Here is a 24,116-nt window from a genome sequence, read left to right as displayed (position 1 = left end):
GGGGTGTGTCTTCTTCAGCTATCAGAGACCCCCTGGCCTTGTCTTACCATTGTTGAGTACAGAGAGGACTGAGCTGCCACCTCCCACAGGTGCAAGGGGAGCACTGTGATTTAGCCCAGGTGCCAGCCCCAAAACGTCCTCCAAGGACTTGGGAAAACGAGGTAGGAATTTGGTGATGTGAGAATGTATTCATTTGATTAAAATGGAGAGGAGAGAAAATCAGTCAGCAGCTTTCTTACCCATGTCCTCTTGGAGCAAGTATAAGAGAGGGAAGGAGAATTTGTCTAATAAAGGTGTTGAAAGAAATTATTCACCGGGGTATACTGTGTGGCTTTTAATCTTGAGAAATGAGATTGAGTCCTGTCAGCCTCAGCCCTGCTTTGGTTGTGACTGCAGCAGACCAGAGCCAGTCCTTCACCCCGCTCCATCAGCATAGCAGGTGCCTGAGGAGAGACCGGGAGCGGTCGAGGAGCTGCTGGTTTGCCTCCAGACATCCAGAGCAAGACAATTCCAACCTGCAAGGCTCGCTCAGACACTGCCTCCCTGTGTGTGCGCTCCAAAGCTACACACCCAAGGCAAAACCTGAGCTTGGGATCTGCACTTACCTGGGCAAACATTTGTTTTGTGCTCCAGCAGCAAGGTGAGCTTGCTATTCCCCTGTGCAAACAGCCACTCTCCAGACATAAGCACTTCTGAGCTGTGCTGCCCTCCTCTCTTGAAACAGCCACTTTCCAGGTGAAATCTGCTGCATTCTTCTGTGTCAACAGAGTCGGTGCTTCAGGCTGTCCTGGACTCCTCTGAAATGTCTCTTGTCTTGGATGGGACAGGCCAGGGCAGTTTGTTTATTTATCCATTTGTAGTTGCACTCTGCTCGTTGTGCCATCCCAGCAGAAGGGGCTGCAAGGCAGGAGTAGAAAGAAAGGAGGATCAACAGCACAGACACAAAAGAATAAGGGGTAAAATACATTGTGTGTTTATCCTCTGAGGTTAATGTGATAACTGCCTTGAAAGAGGAAGGCAAAGAAGGGAATAAAGTAGTCCCACCTCTCTGGTCTCAGTGCTGGTGCTCTGTGGGACGTGGTGACCAAAGCAGGAACGTGCAGGGAGGGGGAGAACCCAAAACCAGCCAAAAGTTAAACAGCCTTGGTGAACTCTGAGTGTGATGGGACCCCAGAAGAGAGAAATGCAGCTCCAGGGGAGATGTTGCAATGCCATTCCCAGCAGTCAGGGGGCACTGGTTAGACCCTCAAGAAAATCCTTCAGCATCAACAGATGGTGGCATCACACAAGTTGCCAGCTGATGTTGTTTTCCCTGGAAAACATTTTTGTCATGACTTTTCCCCTCGGTTTTTGGTTCCTGTCAGGATATGTTTGGTGATATGTGGGTGAGTTATCACCCTTCAGCCCACTCTGGATGCTCATTTGGATTACTCAGCTATTCTGAGCTGCCTGCAATGGTCTGGAACAGGACTGATGTCCCATATCTCTTCTGTTTATGCTTCTGTTGAGATGTAAATTCACAGGGTATTGAAATTATCTCCCCTAAAAGACCCAGGCTTGGAAGGAGAAAGCTCCTATACCTCCTGTAGCACCTAACTCACCCCACAGGATGGGGTCACTGTCTCCTCTCTACAGTTAGGGAAGCCAAGGCAGGAAAAGTGAACTTATTTGCCCAGAGTCACTCATCAGAAGGCTATCCACACTCAAGAAGGTTAAAAAGAGCAGAGAAGGACACCTGAGTGAGCTGCTGAACAGAGGACACACGGTATAAAAGCAGTGTAGAAGAACAGAGCCTTGCTCAGTCTTGATAAAGCAAACTGGCAGTGATGTGATTTTTTTTTTCTCTATAAATACATCTGGAGGCCAAACACCAAGGAGGGGGGGAAAGCTATTTAAGCTGAAGGACAATAGCAGAAAACATCCATATTAATGTCTGAGGAAGTAAAAGAACAAGTTACAGGGAGGAGGAAGGGAGGAATGAACTACCTGAAGAAAAAACAGAAGAGATCCAGGTGGGACAAACTCCAAAGCTGCCAGGTAGGTGCCAAGCAGCAGAGGAGGATTCATGTAGTAGTGATGCCCTTGCAGAGTCCAGGGTCCATCCACACGCTTTCTGCCTGACAAGGTTAAATAGAGAGCAGAATCAGACAACTTTTGGCACCAAATGGGAGAAGGGGTTGGATGGGAGGGCAGGAGCAGGGTTGTGGAGGAGCATCTCTGAGAGGCAGAGATGTGCAGTGCAGGGCCTGAGCGGGGAGTGCTGGGGAAGGAGCTGACTGCCATCCTACTCCCCAGCATGAGCAGCAGGAAAACACCTGCCTGGGCCCACAGGAGAAGCTGATGCCTCCTGCCCTCACCGCCCCCCCCCCGGCTTTCCATACACACTGACAGGTTCTGGGAAGAGCCAAGATGTCCCTGGGTTGTGGGTGGGACAGCCAGGAGTACAGATCCCCCCAAATGTCACCAGCCAGCAGAGCATCCTCAGCACCTCCCCTGTGCTCTGCTGTTCTCTTGGCTCAGAAGCAGAGCCAGACATTGCTTTCTCATACCCCCCTCCCAGGAGCAAGCTGAGATTTCCATAACAGTTAAAAACAAGCCTTTGTTATTAGCCCTGTGAATTATTTATCCTATCATAATTAATGCAGGACCGTTAACGGCCACGGCAGAGCTCCCCAGCTCGCCTGTCTGCAAACACCACTCCACCTCTGCTCACCAGCCCGGCATTAAATATGCATGGGGGCTGATAAATGGCTCCATCACGCTGATCACCGCCGGGCTGTCGAACAAAGCGCTCCGAGCACCGACACTTCCCCGGGGAAGGGCTGTGCCTGGTAAACCGCGGCTGGCTGGGGAGGGAGGCAGCTCCCAGCAGCACAGCCTCACTCCCCTCTCGCAGCACATCCCGTCCCCTGCTCTTCCCACTGAACAGAGACACCTTCCTGCAGGTGGTCTGTGAGCCATCCCCGGATAAATCAGTCCCCTCAGGCTCTGGGTTCATGGTCTGGCCCTCTCTGTTTTCAGGTCAGGTTTGTAGAGGATGAACCCCCCTCCAAACCCTCCTTGCTTTTCAGCCCTGTTAGGTTTGCAGAGGCACCAGCTGGGGTGCAGGGCTCCAGGGCAGTGACCACGAGACACTGGCATGTTCTGGGAAGGTGCCCAAGCCTCCAGTGGACAACAGGAACTGCAGACTTCCCCAGCTTTCCCAGCTTTGGCAGTGAAGGACACACAGCACCTCCCTTTATCTCCCCCAAGCATCTCTGTAAACACTCCATGGCAGAGGATTTTGGTACCCCGTTCCCCCATCCCTTGCCACAGGGGACTCACCAGTGCTGGTCACTTCACCATTTCTCACCCTCCCAGCCAGCTACAGGGAGATGGAGTGGATCCCACCCCTGCAGAGCACAGCACACTGTCACTTGTCCCCATCCATGTCCAGTCACCTCTCCAGCAGGGAGGCTCCAGGACTGGAGGCTCTGAGTCTTCAGCTGTGGAGAAGATGACTGAGAAAGGAGCCTGCAAAGCCAGAGAAGATGCCCCTAACCCAGCCCCTGGAGGAGGATGCCCACTCTTCCTGAGCCTCCCAGGACCATAAAGAGAAGGGGTGGACTTCCATTGCCTTCAGTAGTTTTGCAGGGTTTAATCAAATGCCCAGATAGGAGGATGGAGAGGGGGAGTAGCTTGCCTAATTAATAAAACAAGAGGAAATTAACAGCTGCTACGAAGCTGCTGAACTCTTCTGCTCGTTTCTCACACCAGCCCTTAAGAAGCAAAGCAGTTTCAGAGTATGAGGCTTTCTCAGACTCAGAAGGCTTTTAGGCAGAGAGCTGTGCTGGGAACCTGAGGAACAGGATCCCTTAAGGACAGGTATTACAGAGTGCCTCAGGAACTCTGTAACAAGCTCACTGGTCGTTAAACTGGTGAAAAACAAAACAAAACAGCCAAATCCAGGCTTAATGCAACAAGTCAACCTGCCAGGGATCAACACCTGGAAGCTGTTACTCCTTACCCAAAATCCCCTCCCATTAACATCCCTCTGTCAGGCTGTGTCCTCCAGGACACACTTGTACATCAGCACCCCAGTGCTGCTCGTTCTACACCTTTTTCCTTTCCCAAAAAAATCTGGTCTCAATGAGGGCTAAGTTTGATGTAAATGTGGAATGTGGCTATGGAGCACACAGATTTTGATCAGGAGACCTGGAGAGCAGCAGTTATTCTCCCTGACATTGCTCCAAGCAGCCTTTCCCTGGCTAAGCTGGTGCCTGACAGAGGCTTATTTCAAAACATGCAATGATCTGCCTCTAACACGGAGGTCTGAACCCAGCAGTTGTGACTGGGGCTGGTGGAGCTGCTCCCATCCCACCACTCAGGGGGTTTAAAACAAGGAGAGGAAAAAAGCAGCATTAAACAGGCATTGTCTGGGCTAATCCTGGCCCAGCAGTGAAAGTGCACTTAACATGACCCTTCCCTAAGCTTCATCCCTCCCATTTGACGTTTCTCTCATTCGAGGATCTTTCTGGCTGCAACATCTATTTCTCTGTCAACAGCCCTCAGTGCATCTCCCTTGCTATCTTTAGTCTCGGTTTATTGATCCCTCATTCCTATCTATCCATCTAATTCTTTTGTGCTTATTTCTGCCTGTCACTCGATTTACTGCAGCACACCTGTCCTGTTTTACAATGTGTAGCTCATGTCAGCCCCTTTTTTCGGCGTTTCCCCTTCCCTGGTGAGGAGGGACACCAGGCAGGGAAGCAGCACAGGGGCTGGGAGATGAGCAGCCTGCCTTCTGTCGAGAAGAAAACCCCTTTTTGCAGGGCTGGAGCATCCCCTCGGCTGCGCCTGGGAGGGAGTTAAATAAAAGCCGGGCAGCAGCCACCGGAGCTGGGATGCCGGACCTTCTGCCCTGCAGCTCCTGCTGTGACACACCTTATCGCGGGAGATTAGTCACAACCTCGCTCCTAACGCTGCCTCTGAATCCAAAACACCGGCCATACCCTTGCAGATAAGGGCGTCTGTGTCAGCCGTGTCAGCTCCCCACGCCGGCTGATGGATCAGGGCAGCGCAAGGAACAGGGAAAGGCAGATGAATGGAGGGGAAAAAAAAAAAAAAGACCGAGAAAAGAGGGAGGATGAAGGTGTGCCCTCCGAGCTGCTCCTTGTTTTGTTTTCACCTTTCATGTCTCTAAAGGTGAACCGGGGAAAAAGAGGGGCCAAGAACAAAGCCCTATCACTTACTCTGGCTCGTTAACTCATTATCCTTAATGTGTGCCATGCTGTGGCAGGCAGAACAAGGTGAAGGAGAAGGATTTTCTGTCTCAGAGCAGGGAGATAAAGTTCCTCCCTACGCAGCAGACAGCCACTCTCACAGGGGTTAAGCTGATGGATGCCTGGATTGCCCCCTCCACTCCTCCCCAGGGCTGGGCAGGGCTGAAACCCTCCCAAAGCATCTGGCCCAGATTTTCCTGATTTTCTGTGGGACCAAGGCATGCTGGAGGTCCCTTCTCTGGACATCACCAAGCCCATGTCTTCTGTGCACAGGGCGTATCGAGAGTGACACGCAAAACCGCTGGGACATCCATCTGTCACGAAGGTTGGCAGCTGGAATCTCTTCCCCTCTGCTGAGGAACGGGGCTGGGAGCATTAACACAGGCTCAGACTCATCAACAATCACCACAGCTACGTTGGTGAGCAAGGTGGGGATGGAACCCAGACCCTGGGCAGAAGGTAGGGCTGGACCCTCAGCAAGTGTCCCTTGTGTTCTATAACAGCTCCCCTGAGGATGGGTCGTGACTGTACAGCAGCCTGCCCTCCAGGCAAAGCCAGGCAGGGACATAAGCAGAGGGTGGGCTCACCTGCAAATCCAGAAGAAAGGCCAGCACTACTTCTGGGACTCAGAAAATACCACGGAATGCCCGAATCCTGAACCTGCCAAAGGAGTGTGACTTGACTGCTCCCAGGAGCACTGATAGAGGCTGAAGGGGGAACATGCAGCTCCATGAAAATATGGCCAAGGGAACTGCCAAACCTGACAGCCCTCTGTGGAGTGGGGGCAGATAAACATCGTGGCAATTATTTCTAGGAAAATTTAGGGGGTTCCACTGAACACTCTCCTGCAGGATGGCATCCAGAGCACTGTAGATGAGTCCTGAGTCACAAAGGACTCGTGCCTTAGAAACCCTGGGGCTAAACCTCATGGCCCATAGCAGCTCAGGGACAGAAATTCTCCATTTCTCTGCCTGAGCTACCACATTGCCCCTGCTTGGGCAACCAACAAGTGAGACACTGGTGCAAAGACCATGTTTTGCCCTTCTATCACAAATGAGAGAGATGAGGGAAAAACCACCAGAGGGATGTTCCATCCAGGCTCCAGCAGGCTACACAGCAATGGGCACTTCCAGCACCTCCAGCAGGAGTCAGGCTGTCACCAGATTTTCTCTTCTCATGTCTCCTTGCTCCATCTCCATCAGCAGAGCTGGGCAAGAGGAGCCAGATCCTGCAATGTTCAAGTGCAATCTCTCCTCCTCCCTCATCAGCCACCAAGCAGCTCACTGTTGCACTTTTCCCACTGTAAGCTTGTTGGCACCTCCAGTGCTGCTGTGTGCTGGAGTGGAAGAGCTCTACAGCCTCAGGACATGAGTCTTACTTTCCCAGACATCTCACCTTCACTGGAATGGTCCCAGCAGCTCTTCCCTCTCCTGCTCTCCCAGCTCAGGCTGTGCTAAATGCCAACGTTGTCACAAGTAACCTCCAGCTTTCCTTACAAACACAGCCCCCACAGGGTGGGGAAATCCTTCCAGGACTCCCCAGAAGTGCCAGTGCTGGTCTGACCCAACTGCTGCAGCAGCCTTAAATCTCACCAGTGCAGAACCAGCAGCACAGAAATCTGTGGCTTTACAACAGGCCCTAGGAGAAAACTGGGATAAGAACAGGAACAGAGGAAGGAGGCAGAGACACTTGCCCCATGCTCCCAGCCTCCACCAACCTGTGGTTTCAGGGACTTCTCAGGCTGGCTTGTTTGGTTGAAAAGATGTTCCAACATGGGCCATGGCTGGTCTGTGAGCACCAGAAGACATGGGGACATCCTTCGGGGACAGGATGTTTTTAGGGACCCAAATGCTCATCCATCCTGCAGAAGGGAGAGGAGGGGAAGGGAAGGGAGGAGAAGAGAGGGGAGGAAGTTAATCAGCCTTAATTAGGCTCATCAAATATTCATCTGGTAATTTCTCTGAATTTACAGAGAGCATTAGCAACATCAATACAATTCATTGACTCTTTGAAGATCTGCAGCATAAAGCTGAGCCACTCCAAAAAGAGAGAACAAGCTGGGAAGGAAGGCCATGGGTTTAAGCAGGCAGTGAAGTACTGTGGGGATGGGAGGCCCCAGGCTTTGCCATTTGCTCCATCAGGACCTTTGGAGGTGCTGGAGAATGGAAAAGGTGAGACCTCCAACTGCTCCCTGCACACAGGTGCCTCAACCTGAGCTCCCCCAGAAAGCACCAGCGACGCCCTTTGTGTCTGACAGAAAGTAATCAAGCCAAGGCCAACTTACAGGGAACCTTTGCCATTGCTCTGCAGTAGAAAGATTTCCATAAACTGCTGGTTTGGTTGGTTGTTTGTTGTTTGTTTTTTTTTTATGAGACATTTTCTCTCAATTTGTCTTTCACTAAAGGTCACTCCTAAAGACAGCAGCCCACTGGCGCCCATCAGTCAGAGGCTCTGACAAGCCAAGGGATCTGTCAGACCACGTTTTGCCTCAAGGTTTTACATTCAACGTTTCTCTGTTTTCCTAATGGAGTTTTCCCTCCAAGGCCAGCACAGCACCAGAAACCAGGGAGCACCAGCACAAGGGTGGAACTTGGCACAGGAGAGCTCTTACCAGTCCGTGTTGCTGCCAGGGAGACGCAGGAAATCTCAAAGCAGACATTATCCAGGTAGCAGGATACACTCCCAAATTCAGGAGTGTCCAGATACGCAGGGATCACGGGGGGTTGAATGGGAGTGAGATTCCCTGGGAGAGTCTGATAAATAAATGATTTAAAGGCTGAGGGAGGGTGAACCACCAAAGGCTCCAGAATAAGCTGCAGAGGCAGCACTGTGAGCCCGAGCCCTGAAGCTGTGGGCACGGGTGATGTGGGACCCACACACACACACACACACATCTCATGGATGGCAGTGCAAACCTGGGAGCTGAGCAAAACCCCCCTCGGGGGTAACAGAAGCATCAGACAAGGAGCTGTCACCTGGATGTGCAAGGTAACAGGTTTAGTCAAGTCAGATGCAGTGTGACCTCACAGATGAATGAAGAAAGAGGTAAGTGTAAAGGCCTGTTGGAAAACACATAAAAACAGTCCCCAGTGGACTCCAAGAGGAGGAAACCCCCATGGTGAGGGGCTCAGTGCTCCTGGCAAAGAGCTGGGGAGGGTGATGGCTCCTTACCCACACTGCCTGCACCCCGAGGCACCCCAGGGGAGCCCAACACCAGGGGGAACACGGGCTCTGACTTGCAGAGCAGCCTTAACTGCAGCAGCTGATGGCATTTGTTAGGTATTGATTGCACAATCGATGGGCTGTCAGTGTTAGCAGCGTTTTAACTGGACTAATAACAAAAACAACTGTTCATTGCATTTTTGGTTATATTGTTAAAATTTTTAATTAGGCAAACAATACATTCTGGGGCTTGGCACGAGAAGGCGTGTTTGGTTTTTGGTAGGTAACACCCTCCAGCTCAGCTAACACATCCCTGTCCTGCCCTGCCTCCTAGGGTGGGTGGAGTACAGGGAACTGCCATCCCCTGGTAGCTCAACAGCACCCCTTTCACAGAGATCTAGTCAGAGCTAGCACCTCTCAGCTCTCCACACAGCACTAAGGTGGGTCTGGGCAGGGCTGGGAGGATGCTGTGGGGCTGAGAGAGAGCCCCCAGGACACCAACCTCGAGCAAGAGGGTCCAGCCCTGTTTGCTTCACCTCCTGCAGCCTCCTCCAGGATGCTTCTGGGGGCAGATAGAACAGACACCATTCTAAAGACTTGCCTGGGCCTGACAGCCCCCCAAATTCTGCCCCAGTGTGGGGCTGCTCAGCCCTGGCAAAACCCCTCTGTGTGCCTGTGCCAGCTGCACCTTCTCAGTCCAGAGGCTTTGCCCACCATGAAAACGAGGTGGAGGGACACAGAGAAGTTTGGCCACCTGGCAGAGAGCTGGATAGCCCCAGATCCCCCATCTTAAGAAGGGACACTTTGCCCAGCTTCCCCCAGCACCCCAAATAAGCCAAGCTGTTCTCCATCTCCTTTGCATGCTCCCCCTGCAACTCCCTCTCAGCCCCTACCCCTGTGTCTGGCAGCATCTCAGTCCTCCCAGGGGCAAGAAACAGCCTGTCCTTACAGCCCACCCAGGGTAACATTTCCCCACAACAGGCTCCCTTTTAATTTGCTTACCCAAGCAATAAAGCAGAAATGAGAAATGGCAGCTAATTAAAAGTATCGATTCCTGTGGCATTCAAGACTACCCGGACCGAGTCACAGGGGGAAAGGGGGATTGAGGAGCCTGGAAGAAGAACAGGGGACAGCAAGACTGCAGTGCTGCAGGCAGGTGTCTGCAGCAAATGACAGCTGCTCCAACCACCCTGCTTGCACCACACACCGTCCCTAAGACGCCGGTTCTTTTCGTTACCAGAAAAATCTCCAAGACTCCCATTACATCAGCTCCATGTGAACCCCTGTTCGACATGCCCCTTTTCTTTTTAAGACTAGCTGGTGGCAGGCAGACAAAGCTTCTGAACAGGGGGAAAAGCACAGTAGGGATGTGTTTCTGCAGCGATGGCACGGCGCACTCAAAGGTTACCGCTCGCAGAGCCCTCTGACCTTCCCATCTGCAAAGCCACACGCAAACACACACAGAAGAGGCTGTCTTTGTGACTCAGGTACACACAGGACTCAGAGGGTGCCTGGGGCCAGCAAATCCAGACAACTTCCAGCTCATCTGCTCTGCACACTCCACCAAACCCTCCCTGCCACGAGAGGGTTTGTAAAGCCAGAGTCGGCGTCTATCGCTGCCTGTCCGTGGGGATGGGAGATGGAGGCCACCAGCAGGGTCTCAGCTCTCTGCCATGGCCAGCTTTCTCTCAGCAGAGACACACAGTTCATGGGAATGTATTCAAACTGGAAGACAGCAGGTTCAGATTAGATATTAGGGAGAAATTCCTCCTGTGAGGGTGGTGAGGCACTGGCACCAGAGGAGTTGTGGATGCCCCATCCCTGGAAGTGTTCAAGGCCATGGGGGATGAAGCTCTGAGCAACCTGGCCTAGTGAAAGGCATCTCTGTACATGGCAGGGGGTTAGAACTAAATAGTCTTTAAGGTGCCTTCCAACTCAGGCCATTCTGTGATTCTAGATAGGCGAGGAAGATGCTCATGACAAGAAAGGAGCTGGAGTTGCCTCTGCCTGCCCAGTGTGGGTCTGTCTGGAGGGGACGGTGGCAGCTGCATCCTCACTTCTCAACAGGGGTAGAAACTTTGTGTCTCAAGAGATGAGCCAAGTGAGGAGTTTGTAGACAGAGCTGTGAATAGACCCAGGAGCACCCACAGCCACCCATGAGGGGAGAAACTGCCACTCTCTTGCTCTGCACTCCCCATGCCACCATCTCCCCACCCCTCTGTCTTGTAGAGCCACCAACAGTGGTCCTCAAGGGATCAGAAAAGGGCCAGAAACTGTGCCTGAAGGCTTGCTCCTCATCCCTCTGACCTCACACACCAAGCAAACAACACCACGACCTAGAGTACGAAGGGAACAGGGTACCCACGTGCAGCATCCCCTTCTGAGGACTCAGAGCAAGGAGGAACCTGCAGGAAATTACTTTTGCTCTGAATATGCTCCAAAACCCTCAGAGAGAAGGGCCAGAGTATCTTCAAAATTTCTTACCTTCAAAACTGCCCTGACAGCTTCCTCAGCAAGGTTTGCACCCACCTCATGGGGGGATCTTCACCCACACACTTGGGCTCCTTTTTCTCACTTCTTCCAGCCTGTTTTCCCTAGAGGGCAGCCTGATGTGCCCAAGCTCTTCAGGCCATCCTGCCTTGCCAAGCAGGCAGCTCTTCCTGAAGCACAGCCAGGCACAGAGAGAGCCAGTGGCCACTCCACCAGCACGCCCCTGCCACCATCCCACACCACACACGGAGATCACAGCACTGGAGGGGATCAAAGGTCCTGCTACAACTGCAGGTAATCCATCCAGGCAAGCAGGCAGAAGGATTCACTCTCTGTAACAGACTTTATCTGGCTCCAAGAGGGATAAACCTAAATCCTCTTCTGTATTTCCCCTCCATCTCTAGTCCAGAAGATGTAATGTGACATGTGGCCAGGACCAAAAGGCAATGCTCAGGAACAGTTCCAGCAGAAACGTGTCACTTGGGGCAGGGAGGGTACAAGGATGACTGAAGTCACAGAGGAAGGAGAGGGAAGAAGACCTGCAGTCTACAAACACCCCTCCTTGCAGACCCTGGCTCTGCAGGCTCTCACCCCAAACCAGCTGCATGGAGGAACCAGCTCAGATCTGCAACCCTGCCTGGCTCCCACCCCCTGCACTGCCCAGGCACAGCTTGTCTGAACTCTGCTCTCCCAGCAGTGGGAAGAGTCTGCTGGGCTCTCCCAAACCCCACCTTGCACCAGCTGAGTTACTGAACACCCTCTCAGCTTGAGCCTTTCCCCCATGGACCACCAACCCAGGGGTCAGAGTGTTGGGAAGGCACCCAGGATCTTCCATCCAGCCCTCCAAGGGAGATGCTGGAGGTGGCTTCACCTCCTGCTCGCCATCACCATGAGCTGCTGTCATGGCAACATAGGCTTGGGTTCAGGAACCCAAGTACTTCGGATTGGGGACTTCTGCCTGTTTAACCCAAGAGGAGGCAGCACCAGGAAAGAAGGGGAGCTCACAGACAGGCTGGCCTGGACCTGCATGGTGTGCAGGTCTGCAGCCTCCTGCCACCCACAAGAGGGGTGCATTCCTCCACTTTGGTTCTGCCCCTCGTGGGTGGGAAATGTGCTCATGGGGATGGTGATATGGCCCCCACACCACGCTGAGGGCCCACGCCAAGACAGGGTGATAGAGCACCCCACCAGCCTGGATGGGGTGCTGGGTGCTCAGCACCACCCTTCCCCTCCAAAGGGCAGATCACACCTCGTAAAAGGTCCTCAGATGCTCATCAGGAGCTGCAAAGAAAACACACCTTGCCCAGCCCCACCACACCCCCTGTGGCAGCAGCTCCTGTGTGGGTGGGTGGGAGCTGCAGCCCTTTCCCAGGAGCAGCCCCAGGACACGGCACATCCACCATCACCCGTGGACCACGAGAACAAGCTGAGCACAGAACCTTTTCTCTGGAGCCCCACTCATACCTGCAGGAGAAGCAGGCAGTGCTTTGATTTCAGAGCTGTTGAATCCAAATCAGCATGAGCAAGCCATTCCCCCTCCAGGAAACAGCTGCATGGGAGGCTGGTGACCTTCTACACCACCTCCACATCCCAGCCCCTGGAGAACGGGTGGAATCTCGCTTGCAGCAGCCCCCTGCATGCAGTGCCTCACTCCTGGGATGGCAGCACCAGCACCACTCGCTGTCCTCGGTTCCCCTGGGTGCAGAGGAGGCAGGAGCTGGGGGAGGAGAAGCCATCTAGGGAGTTCTCAAAGAGGCCCATGCTGGAGAGCTTGGAGTTGCCTCCAAACTTTCCTGATTTTCAAGAGACTCTGGTCCAGCTAGTCCATAGGAGAGACACAAGACAGAGCAAGACTGGACAGCCAGACCCCATCTCAGCAGCACAGAGCAACTATCCCAGAGGCACAGCACTGTGGGGCAGAGCAGCAGCACCAAGAGCAGCTGTGCTGCTGCTCCTGCCACGGCACACACCAGAACCACAGGCATCTGGGCTCCTGGTGAGCCACGGGCCAACCATCCCCACCTTTCCCCCAGCACTGTACACACCACAGCAGATCTCACCTGGCTGAGCCTGCTGTGCTGCAGGACTTCAGGCTTCATGCCAGACCTCAGGCTCAAAGCCACTCTGAAATCCCAAAATCCTCTGGTCCAACCTCACACAAACCTTGCTTGCAGCTTGCTGGCCCAACTTCCCTCTGGAGAATGGGCAAAGCCAGCTGATGTCCCATGCTGCAGTGTCCAGCCCTGCTGTCCACAGCCTAAGAAGAGGTTATTTTGGGGCTTGCTCACTACCACCAAAATGGCCTGTTCATGAACATCTTGAGAAAAACAAAAAGCAGGCTTCTGGGAGGCAGGAGCTACCACTGCTGTGTCCTGGCGAGTGCTATCCATTTTCCCCAGCTGTGAAATGGGCACTTGCACTTCCCAGAGGTCGATGAGAGAGCTTTTTCTGGGTATCATCCAGGGATGATTATTTCATTCCTAGAAACGATGCTCAGAGGTGAGAGAAGCCCAGTATCACACAGCACATTTATGGCTGATTCACCTGAGCATCCCAGCTCTTTTCCTGCAGCTCTGGTAGAAGCAGGAGAGGCCTGAAGATGCACCCTTTGGTAGCAGAAAGCATCTGCTGCAGAAGTCAGGGGGCCTCAAGGGCTCTGGGTGGGTGGGTGGCTGCCTGGTGGAGCACACACATTGCCCCCTTGGTATAAGCTCTCTGAATTTCAATATATTTGCTCCAAATTTGACGCCTCCCATCCACAACCCACAGCTGAGAAAGCTTCTGTTGTTCAAGGGATTATTTTTGGCAATGGGAGAGATCTAAAAGAAGGAAACAATTAATAACATAAGGACAAAGCAGTTCAGTGTGTTGTGGTGTGTGGGCAAGTCACTGCAGGGCACTGAGCAGACCCTTACAGAGGGCACCCTTGGGTTTTCCTTCTGGATGCCAGCCCCGAGGAGCAGCCTTTGGCAACCCTCTGCTCCCCATCTCCAGGAGAGCCTGAGCAGGGAAAGGTAAAGCCACCTGTGAAATGGGCAGCAGCCAAAGCTGTATCTGCCGAGCCCCGTGTCCGCTCTGCCGGGAATTCAGGCAGCCTGCAAGTGCAGCTGTGCCATTGTGTGCTTCCCTCCAACATCTGCCCGTCCCGCTCACCGAAAGAATCATGGAGCTGCGGCTAATTTCATTAGCAGGCCCGTCAAGCGGTTCATCAATCCACGATTTCCTGGCTTGCCGCCTTGAGGAAACAAGCGGGATCTGCTCTGAATTCACAAAGCCATCCCCTGGGGTCATTTGTCTGAAGGCTTAAAATTTCCCGAGTGCATTATTATCTCGGATTAAAGCCGAGGGGGAGGGAGGGGGCTTGATTCTTTTTTCTCCCCGTCCGCAGGAATAAGCCAGACAGCCCAAAGCTGCCAGCGGCTCCCGACCCGGGCAGGAGCACAGGATCCGCTGTGCCCCGGCCAGCCCCGCAAATGAGGCAAAGCCCACGGAGCGGGGCGCGGGTCTGGGTGGAAGAAGCTTCGGGGAAAACTTTGGGTCGTGTTGGCGAAGGCTACGACCCCTCCGCCCGCACTCTGAGAGGGCCCCGCACGAAAGGTCCCCCCGCCCGCCCACGGGGTCCCGCACAGAAGGTCCCGCACAGAGGGTTCTTCGCCTGCCCGGAGGGTCCCGCACAGCCAGAGGGTAACGCACAGAGAGTCCCCCCCACCCCCAGGGAGGACTCCGCACAGGGGGTCTCGTCCGGAGGGTCCCGCACGGAAGATCCCACCCGCAGTGTCCTGCACACCCCAAGAATCCCGCACATCAGGAGGGTCCCGCACGCCCCGAGAGTCCCGCACAGGGGATCCCACCCGGAGGGTCCCGCACATCCCGAGGGTCCCGCACGCCCGGACAGTCCCGCACACCCGGAGGGTCCCGCACACCCGGAGGGTCCCGCACATCCCGAGGGTCCCGCACACCCGGAGGGTCCCGCACACCCGGAGGGTCCCGCACACCCGGAGGGTCCCGCACGAAGGCTGCGGTTCCGCGGCCCACAGCGCTCTCTGCCGGCCGCTCCCGCCTCTGCGCCCGCAGCGCTGGGCCGGGGGTGCGGGGGGAACGGGGGGGATCCTGGGGGGCTCCGCAAAGAGCCATCGGCAAACTCAGGGGCGATAACTCACCGGACAGGGGGAAGCTGCGAGCCAGGGCTCGTGGCGCTGTAGGGGAAAAGCAGGACTGAAACCACCCCGGCTTCAATGAAAAGCGTCTTGGCAATAAATGTAAAGGGGAAAAACAAACAAACAAACACCCACAGAAAATCTACAATTTAATTTAGAGATAACAAAAAAAAAACCCTTCTTATCTTACCCCAAATTCTAATTTTGATAACATAACTGTTCCTACCCCACCAATCCCAAAAAGCAAGGCCATTGTTTTTAAATGGAAAATGTTCATATGAAATGAAGAGAGGCAGTCTCACACTGGAGGCAAAAGAAAGGACAAAGGAAATAACCTGTTTTCCAGCTTTCTGAGTTGATGATTCCCTGTGTGTCATCCCATTACTTTAGCCAAACTCTCAGCTCGATTTGACCCAGCACATGAATTCCCTCCTCCACCAAACATTCTCCTGTTGGAAACCAGCCCTAGCCCACCCCACACGGGTGGCCCACATGCCAACACATGGGTCAGCAGCAAGAAAAGAGGTTGCATCCTCCAGTCCCAGCAGCTGCCCGGTACCCTGAGGCATGGGTGGCACTGCTGCTTGTGCTGAAGTTGCTGCTGCTTGCAGGTTTTGGGGGCTGTTCCTGCACTGCACCCCTCACCATCAAGCTGCTCACCCCGTGGAGCCCACAGGGCTGCAGGAGGGGCTTTGCTGGCACACACAGTGGTGCCACGTTTCCACCCTCACACGTGTCCCCGTGGCTCTGCCACTCATTTCGCCTCCTGGAGGCAGCTGGCCTGCAGAGCCCCAAAACTCCCACTGAGTACAAGAAAACCTCCTGCCTAAGAAAATAAATGTGTTCTGTGCTCTCTCTGAGCTACCCACAGCAAAGCAAATACGGGCACAGTTGGCTCCCACCACGGCTTTGTTCCTTAAAAACATTTCAGTCAAACCCTCCCTGGCACATCTGGCTGTCATCAGACAGAGGGGAAAGACAGTCCTTGTCCTCCTCCTGCATCAGGAGGCAGCAGCTGCAGGCCCTGCCAGCTCGGTGTCCAGCCTCAGCATGGGTGGTGATGATCTGGGCAGTGACAGTGACCTAGAAATCCTCTCCTTTTGCAGACATAGGAGGTACAGTTCAGCCAGTCTCAGCTGAGTTTTGGTATGTGGAAGGTAAGGATCTCTCTGTGCAGACTGGGCGTTCACAGACGCTCAGTGGGGATTAATTACCAAAGCGAGTTATAAAGGTTGAACACAAAAAGCATTTGTAAATATCTGGCTTGTGTCTTGGTCTCTCTCATCCAGGTACCCCTCCCTGCCAGGTTCGTGTCCCACCCTCCATTAAGGCAAACACGAGGAAGGAGGTGTGATGGGCACAGACCTTTTGTAGGAGCTGGAAGGAAATGTCAGCTGTGGCATCAACCATTCTCCTCTTTTTAGTGACCCAAGTCCAAGGTCTCAGATTAAGGCAACGAAAAAAGGGATAGGACAGAGGAACAGCCCGGACAATCCCCTGATTAGGAGCCATCTCAGGAGCTGCCATCTAGGCAGTGGGAGCAGCAACACTAAGGACCTGAGAGAAATCCTTGGCAAGGCAGCCACAGGATCTGCCTTGTGAAACAGCAAACACTGTCTCAGTGCAAGGCAGACGTCATCCAGCTCACCCCTGCTCCCCCTCAGTGCATCCCACCAGCTGAAGCTTTCTCCTCATCCTCAAGCAGACTGTCTGAGCTATCAGAGAAGAAGTCCTCCAGTTCCTGCTGCCTCATCTTGGACTCCAGAGCACTGATGCGCTGCTTGAGCTTCATCTGGGCGTCATTGTACTCTGTCAGGAGCCGGCCAAAGCGGGTGTGCAGCGTGTCCAGGTTCGAGGCCACCCTGTCCAGCCTCTCCTCCATGCTCTTCCCTTCTGTGCTTTCCTCTGCAGCTGACTCATCCAGCAGCCCTTCCTTGATCAGTATCTCCCGGCCACGCTCCTCCAAAACCTTTCTGGCATCAGGATACTCTGTGACTGCTTCCATGAGATCTTCCTTTGACAGGCAGAAGAGATCGGAGTAGCCCAGGCTACGGATGTTGGCCGTGCGCCTGTTGCCCATTTTGCTCCCTTTGATGTTGAGGATGCTGATCTCACCAAAGCAGCCTCCTGCAGTGAGCAGAGCATACTGTGTCGTTCCATCATCCCCCACCACAGCCAGCTTCCCCTCCTTGATGATGTACATCTCTTTCCCAATGTCCCCTTTGCGGCAAACGTAATCCCCCGGGCTGAACACCTGAGGGTGAAGCTTCAGCACCAGCTCCACCAGCAGTCCTGCCTCACAGTCCTGGAAAATCCTCACCTTCTTCAGTGTCTCCAGGTGAACGTTGATGGCAATCTCTGCCCTTAACTTATCGGGGAGATTCTTGAGGACTTCCCGCTCGTCCACTGCCTTCTGGTTGGTCCACAGGTAGTCAAACCACTTGATGACTTTGGTTTCCAAGTCCTTGCTCACCTTGCGGAACTGCATGTAGTGCTTGATGGCGTCGATCTTTGCCTGGAACTCCGCCCTGGTGGCATTCATGTTGGATATCATGGATCCCACGTTTCCCACGATGGTGGCAAAGATGAGCACCCCGATGAGGAAGTCGAAGATCACAAAGAGGTACTCTTCATCCCGCACAGGGGGAGGGGTCTCTCCGATGGTGGTCAAGGTCAGCGTAGACCAGTACAGACAGTAGACGTAGCCCCGGGTCAGATGCCCGTATTCAGGGTCTGTGACATTGGGATAGACCCAGGTGTCCTCTCCAAAGCCTATGGCCTTGGAGATGGCATAATAAATGCAAGCATTCCAGTGGATGATGACCAGGATGTAAAGAACCAAGTTGCTGATGCGGAAGATGTTGGGGTGGCTGGTTCTGGTCTCAGTCCTATCGAAGAACTCAAACATACGGGAGAAGTGCAGCAGCCTGTTGAAACGTAACTCAGGGCAGTGCCATCCCACTGCAAAGTATGCCAGGTCTGTGGGCAGGACAGACGCAACGTCCAGCTTGAACTGGAGGGTGTGGATGTAGTTATCCCGTAACTTCTTCAAGTCCTTAACCAGGAGGCCCTGTTCCAAAAACCCTAAAGAGAAGCAAATGATACGATTATCTTGGCTTATGTTTGGCTCTTCTGTGTGTTTTGTAAGCACTTGAGCAACAGTTTATGGTATGTTGTGCGCTTGTGTGCATAAATACACAGGGTCATCCAAATATTACCAGTTCCACCTGCTCTGCTCAGTTTACACGCTTTTGTTATCACCAAAGCCCTTCATCTGTCAAAAGCCACCTAAAGATATCCCTCAGGGATTTAGTCTGTTGCCATGAAAAAAAATGGGGACACAAAGACTTCCATCCTGCAGGTCATGAATTATTGCAGTTCCGACAGAAAACGTACAGCCAACAGCGGCATTCCGAGAACATTAAATTCTACCATTTTCCCCCGTAGATAATTCATTAGCTGAACTGATGCAAAATCAGAGACACGGACCTTCCAACTACGCCTGAATACTAATAGTAATGCAGGTAATTTTGTACAATTATTCAAAGGTGAAGCTGAAAGCTGGGATGATTAATCTTTCATTCTGAAACATACTCCATTTCTCAGATCTTTTAATTAGATTCTTTCTCTGGAGACTGCTTCGTACCAGTGAGTGCCAAGGTAGACAAAACCCTTCCTCGAACAGAACTGCAGATTAGGCCTCTCCCTTGCAGCCCATCTCCACTTTTAAGGGATTAAAGCAAAGCACTCACCAGTCAGGATGCTGTGAGTTGCCTGGGCTTACCTGTGCGCAGGCGGATCACGGTGTCCCCGACGTAGAGAGCATCTGAGATGTAATCTAACACCAGCCAGAGGACAACGTAGGTCTCTTGCAGGTCAGTGAAGCAAGCCCTGGAGGAAGGTCATAAAACAGGGTGCCAGACCAAAAAATCTCCACACTGTCTCTAAGTATTACAGCTGAATACAGGCTGATTCTGAGGAGCCTGACTCCGCAATAGAGCTTGGCCACTGGCCACCCCTCATCTAGGAATTGAAACTGCCTCCTCTGAAAAATCTGCCCTCCCTTGATGTAGGTACAGAAAAGTCTTGAAACCATCTCCCAAATACCACTTGCAGCTTTACCCTGAAATCATGGTCCTTTCCATTCAGGGCCAGAGGACAGAGGCTCTGACTTTGCACTGCAGAACTCACGGTGATAGCAGAGGGTCCCTTTCCCTTTGGTTTCCACCAGCCCCAGCCCCAACAGTGTCAGTTGTCTGATCCTGGCTGAGCCACTTGAGCCAGGTGGAACAGGAGGCTTAGGAAGAGCGAGACCCCCCAGCTCACCTGGCTACGAGCAAGCACCAGTTGTAGAGGACAGGAACTGCAATCACAGCCAGCCAACGGTAATACCAGTCCCCAGCAGGGTCCACCACAAAGAGATGCCATTTCCTCCTGGAAGCACAGAGAGGCCAGAGCTGGCAATGCATGAATAAAAGGCTAAAGATAGAAAACAGGGTTGGAGGGAACCATCTGAGCCACATCCTTCATCCCTTGCACTGCACTGGCTCAAACATTGCTGCAGCCTGAATGCCAGTCTATCTATGAGCTAAACCCGATCCCAGCAGTGCTGAACAAAAATGTCCAACACTGTTTAAGCTCCTTTATCCCTAAATCTGGACTCATTAATGTACCAGAAGAGGAAACTGTAAGGCAAAGCAGGCGTCCTACATGACACAGAACCCCAGTGGCAGAGCCAGCAACAGATGTACGGGAGAGGGTGATCAGAAAACTTCTTGTGACATGACATTGCCTCTCCCAGATGAGGCACGGACTGGTGCCAGGCAGATCCTAAAAGAAGATAAATTAGAGCAGTAAGGAAAGTGTGCTGCAGATCAGTGGCAGCACCAGGAGGGGATGCCCAAGGCCCAGAGCAGCAGCCCCGGGGGCAGCTGGCATGGTGAGGCTGCCACCACCGTGCCTGCAGCCTGCACAGCCCTGGCTCCAGCCTTTGAACTGCTCCCAAGTGTTTGATCCTGTTCGTCTTGGGGCTTGGAGATAAGATGTGTGTGCTCCAGTCGCCAGATCTCACTGCAGAAGCTGGGGAAGAGAAACTCTGTGGCTGGGCTGATAGGTTTAGCTGTCCCCCTCCCTCCTGCCCTCCCTTCCAGCTTTTGAACACGCAACACTCCCTCCAGTGATAGGAAAAAAAACAGCCCACTTGCCAACAGGTTCCCCGTGCACACCCCATGGCTTCTGACAGCTTCAAAGGCAAAGCCTCTGCCTTGAAGTCTCCTTCCCCAGCAGCACAGGCAGCAGCACCCACGGTGCCTGGAGCACGGGGACCAGCAGTGGTCCTTCACAGCCAGCCACAGACAGGCAGGGGGTCCAGCCTGCCCATTAAAAGTGCTTATTTTTTTGCCAAGAAAGTGTGACTGAAATATTTGGGGTTTTGAGAAAGGGACTCTGCTCCCTAGGACATGCAGCGCTGCCGCAGGGGAAGCACAGACTCACCTGCAGCCAGCCTGGACAGCTGCAGCACCCACAAGCACTAATAACCTCAATAACAGTGCTGATGTAATCTCAGCTTTAAATCACCCATGACAAGCGGCCAGAGTCACTGACATTATGCTGACAGCAGAGCCAGTGCTGAAAAAAACAGGGCTCACGGTTAAACCAGGAAAAGGGAATAATCATCTGCCTCTTCCCAAAGGCTTTGCACTCAGGCCTGCAGCCCTGGAGCCTGCTACAGCCACGAACAGCAGCTCACATTTGGGGTCACCAGATCTGAGGCTCTTCTTACTTATGGAGCTGAAGACCTAGAAAACTGCAGAAGTTCCCATCTCATCCCCAGGACTCAAACTGGCACTGAGCAGCCCTTTCACACTTCAGCTCCTCCTGGTTATTAACAAACTCCCCTTAACCTCACAGGGCAGAATGTTCTTTTTTCTGCCATTACTAGTAAAGACCCAGATACAAGGCTCAGATATTTTTCTCCTGCAGAAAACAATTATTTCTTGGTGTTGTAATTACCATGTATAATGGTAGGGTCCAGAGCAGTCCGTGAGCTTTGCCCTCTAATTAGTCAGCAGAAGAAAAGCCAGGTTATTGCTTTTCACCAGGAGTGTGAGCTGAGGAGATGAAAAGGCTGGATTTGAAAGAGCCTTTTCACAAAGCTGTTCCTGGAGGGGGAAGGGGGGAGCAGGGAAAGGGGCACAGGCAGCAAACACATTCCCTTCATCTCCTTTCATCCTGCAGATGATGAACGAGACTGGCAAATCCCACGTGTTTGTTGTGGCTCCTGGGTGGGATTGCAGTGGCTGCAGGGTGGAGATCCTGCATCCCTGGGCTGGTGTCCAGCTCCCCACAGGCACAGGTGTCCAAACACAACCCAGTGGAACTGCTCTGGAGCTGGGGAGGTCTGCTACCTGTCACAGGCCATGCCAGGTGTGTTTCCTGCCAGGCCATGGACCAGAGGACAGAAGACCCCATGGGGACAGACCACCAGGTCCTGTGTGCCAGCAAAACAGCCCAGCAAAGCCAGGCTGGCTGCCAAGACAGGGGCTGGAGAGGGCAGGAAGGATCCTCCCCAACCCTGCCTCCCACCTCCCCCTTTGCCATCCCCATCCACCTCCACCACTGGGAGCCCCTGAGCCCCATGGACAGCTGCTCCAGCCAAGGAGGGCTGGGGACACAGGAAAGGGACCCTACCTCTTGTTGAGCTTCTCGGTCTCCTCGTCCTCTGGCTCATCTCCAGCTCCTGCAGCCACTGCCAGGAGCTCAGGGCCCTGGAATCGCTCCAGGAAGGGGTCTGGCCTCTGCTGCTCCTCGTGCAGGCTCTTGTTGGCCCAGTCCCTCAGCACCAGCACCAGCCGGACTATCCTGGGCAGGGGAGAGAGGCAGAGTCAGGAGCTGTCTGTGGAGCAAGGAGAAAGCAAAGCTTGAGAGCCATTGGGGGGGCTACAGCTGAGAAGAAAACTCTCACAGCTCACTCTCAAGCCCAAAATTTTCTTTTTCCCCCTTGTAGTGATGATGTGGGACCAAAAGGATACGAGCAAGAGGGACCACCCTGGTAGAGTTCCACAGTTTCTCCCCTAGTCCTGATGCCATTCCCACATGAACATGAGGAATCTGTGGGTGACTGGGGCAGAGGGAGGCTGCCTGCAAGGGAAAGGAGCCCCTGAGCCCTCCTGGGGCCCCAGTGGGGTGAAGCTGTCCTGTACCACAACCCCCTCCATGGCCAGTGTGGCACCATTCACAGCTGCTGGTCCCTGCATCCTTGAATGCCACCCATCAGGAGGGGATCCCGACCCCCTGCAAGGCCCCAGTGTGAAAGCCAGGCACAAAAGGCTCGGGCTCACCCCGGGCCAGTGGCACACACGGGTACCTGGCCAAGGCTCCCCGGCCTCGGAAAGCAGAGGCAGCTGTCTGCTCCTCCCCTTCCAGGAGAGCTCCTCTCCACAGCTCTGAGGAGGTGTCATCCTGGATTGAGCAGGTCCTGCAGTGGGGGAAAAGGGGTGTCACAACCACCCTGTGCCATCACCTGCCATAGCCAGGTGAATGGAGGGAGCTGGCAGCAGGGGTTGGGCGTCGCAGCCCTGCCCGTGCCAGGTCTCAGCAGACACACCAAGCTGGCCTTTTTCCTCCCTTGTCCCCCCACTGCCTCCCTCAACCACAGCAGGGACCAGCCTGACCTCCTGGAGCTGAGCCCTGTCCCCCCCATGGCCCCCTGTGCTGGGGTTCGGGTGGGTGGGCCGGGGGGGTGCGTGGCTGGTGAGCTCTGCAGGCCATTACTCTTCGCTGTCATCATCACTGTGAGGGTACCACAGGGACCTGCAAGAGCAGAAAACAGGCACAGGACGTGTGGGACACACCACGTGGTTTGAGCACAGAGATACAGCACGGTACAGAAAGAGAGGGTCAAATGCCACGGAATGTGCCCACACCATGTTTCCTCCCACCAGCCATGGCTGATGCTGCAGTGAGAGTCCTGCAGGGCATTTTGCTGCCCCTGAGATTCCACATCTGCCTGTGGCCCATGAAAGCTCTTCTCCTCATCATTCAGGCTCCTCATCCACTGCCAGAGAAACATCTCATCCCTTGCTTTGTCATCCCTTTCATTCCACTCTTGCCTTGCCGTGACTTGCCTCCCCTTTCACTGCCTTGCTTCTCCTACCCCTCCAGTCCCTTGCATGTCCTAGTCTGCCCTTGCCTTGCATTCTCTCCCCTCCCTTCCCTTGCCTACCACTGAGATTCCAGGGGGAATCCCTCCCCTTCCCATTCCTTGCCAACCAGGTGTACCCCTCTTTTTTCCTTCCCTTGACCTACCTACCTCTCCCTTGCCTTGTTTCCTTACCATTCCTTTCCTTGCCTACCCCTCCCCATGACTTACCTTTACTTGCCTTGCCTTTATTACCCCCTGTCTTGCCTATCCATCCCTCTCCTTGCCTTGTTTTCCCTGCCTCCTCCTCCCTTCCCTTTCCTTTCCTTGCTTACCCCACCCCTCCCTTGCCTTCCCTTCCCTGACTCCCCCTCCCTTTCTTTGTCTCTCCTGCCCCACCCCTCCCTTTCCTCACCTCCCAGGGGCAGCAGTGCCACAGCCGCGGGGCCACCGCTGCCCACTTGCTGTCCTGGGGTCCCCCGAAGGTTTCCACGCCGCGCTGCTGCCTCGGCCGGGCTAGCGGGGCTGGCAGGGGAGCATCCCCGGCCCCGGCAGCGTCCCGGGCTGCCTCCGGAGCGATCGGGCTTTTCACACACGCGTTGGGCTGCAAAGCCGAGGCAGCGCAGGGGGAGCTGCCTGCACTCCTGCCCGGGCAGGCAGAAGAGGTGGCCGGGCAGCACCCGAGGTGGCAGCGCGGCCCCGGCTGTGCTCGGGGAAGGCGCACACACGCACATACACCCGTCCCCTGAGCATCCTGGGCGCCCCGAGCACTGCAGGGGAGTTAACAGCAGCTCTGTGTCTGGGGACCGAAGGGGAGGAGGGGAATGTGCTGCTCGGAGATGCTCCATTCCCCTACCCACGCGTTCCCCTCTCCCCGCACCCCTCACCTTCTCAGTGGCCGGAGGG

At 54.1% G+C, this 24,116-nt stretch overlaps 1 protein-coding gene across 1 annotated transcript; it reads right to left on the bottom strand.

Annotated features, from left to right (window-relative positions):
• Positions 1-15,207: 15,207 nt before the first annotated feature.
• CNGA2 (cyclic nucleotide gated channel subunit alpha 2) lies at positions 15,208-24,016 on the bottom strand. Its single transcript, XM_050310504.1, has 7 exons — positions 23,626-24,016; positions 22,744-22,882; positions 22,437-22,547; positions 21,761-21,931; positions 19,397-19,504; positions 18,855-18,961; positions 15,208-18,154 (listed from the first exon to the last, which is right to left on the bottom strand). Exons 1-7 carry the CDS (start codon positions 23,942-23,944, stop codon positions 16,731-16,733), a joined length of 2,379 nt encoding a protein of 792 aa, XP_050166461.1. The 5' UTR covers positions 23,945-24,016; the 3' UTR covers positions 15,208-16,730.
• Positions 24,017-24,116: the final 100 nt, after the last annotated feature.

This window comes from Myiozetetes cayanensis, unplaced genomic scaffold (assembly GCF_022539395.1).
Source record: "Myiozetetes cayanensis isolate MyiCay16 unplaced genomic scaffold, myiCay2020 scf15, whole genome shotgun sequence".
NCBI lineage: Eukaryota > Metazoa > Chordata > Aves > Passeriformes > Tyrannidae > Myiozetetes > Myiozetetes cayanensis.
Note: the sequence above shows the minus strand (reverse complement) of the source record. Positions and strands in the feature narration are given on the sequence as shown.

Bases quoted from the DNA above. Each gene is read 5' to 3' on its own strand.
- CNGA2 (XM_050310504.1), bottom strand. From the start codon at position 23,944: ATGTGCGTGTGTGCGCCTTCCCCGAGCACAGCCGGGGCCGCGCTGCCA. The intron at 22,883-23,625 runs GTGAGGAAAGGG...CTGCTCTTGCAG, and splicing joins GGCACTGCTGCCCCTGGGAG to GTCCCTGTGGTACCCTCACA. The intron at 18,155-18,854 runs GTAAGCCCAGGC...GCTTCTCTTTAG, and splicing joins CGTGATCCGCCTGCGCACAG to GGTTTTTGGAACAGGGCCTC.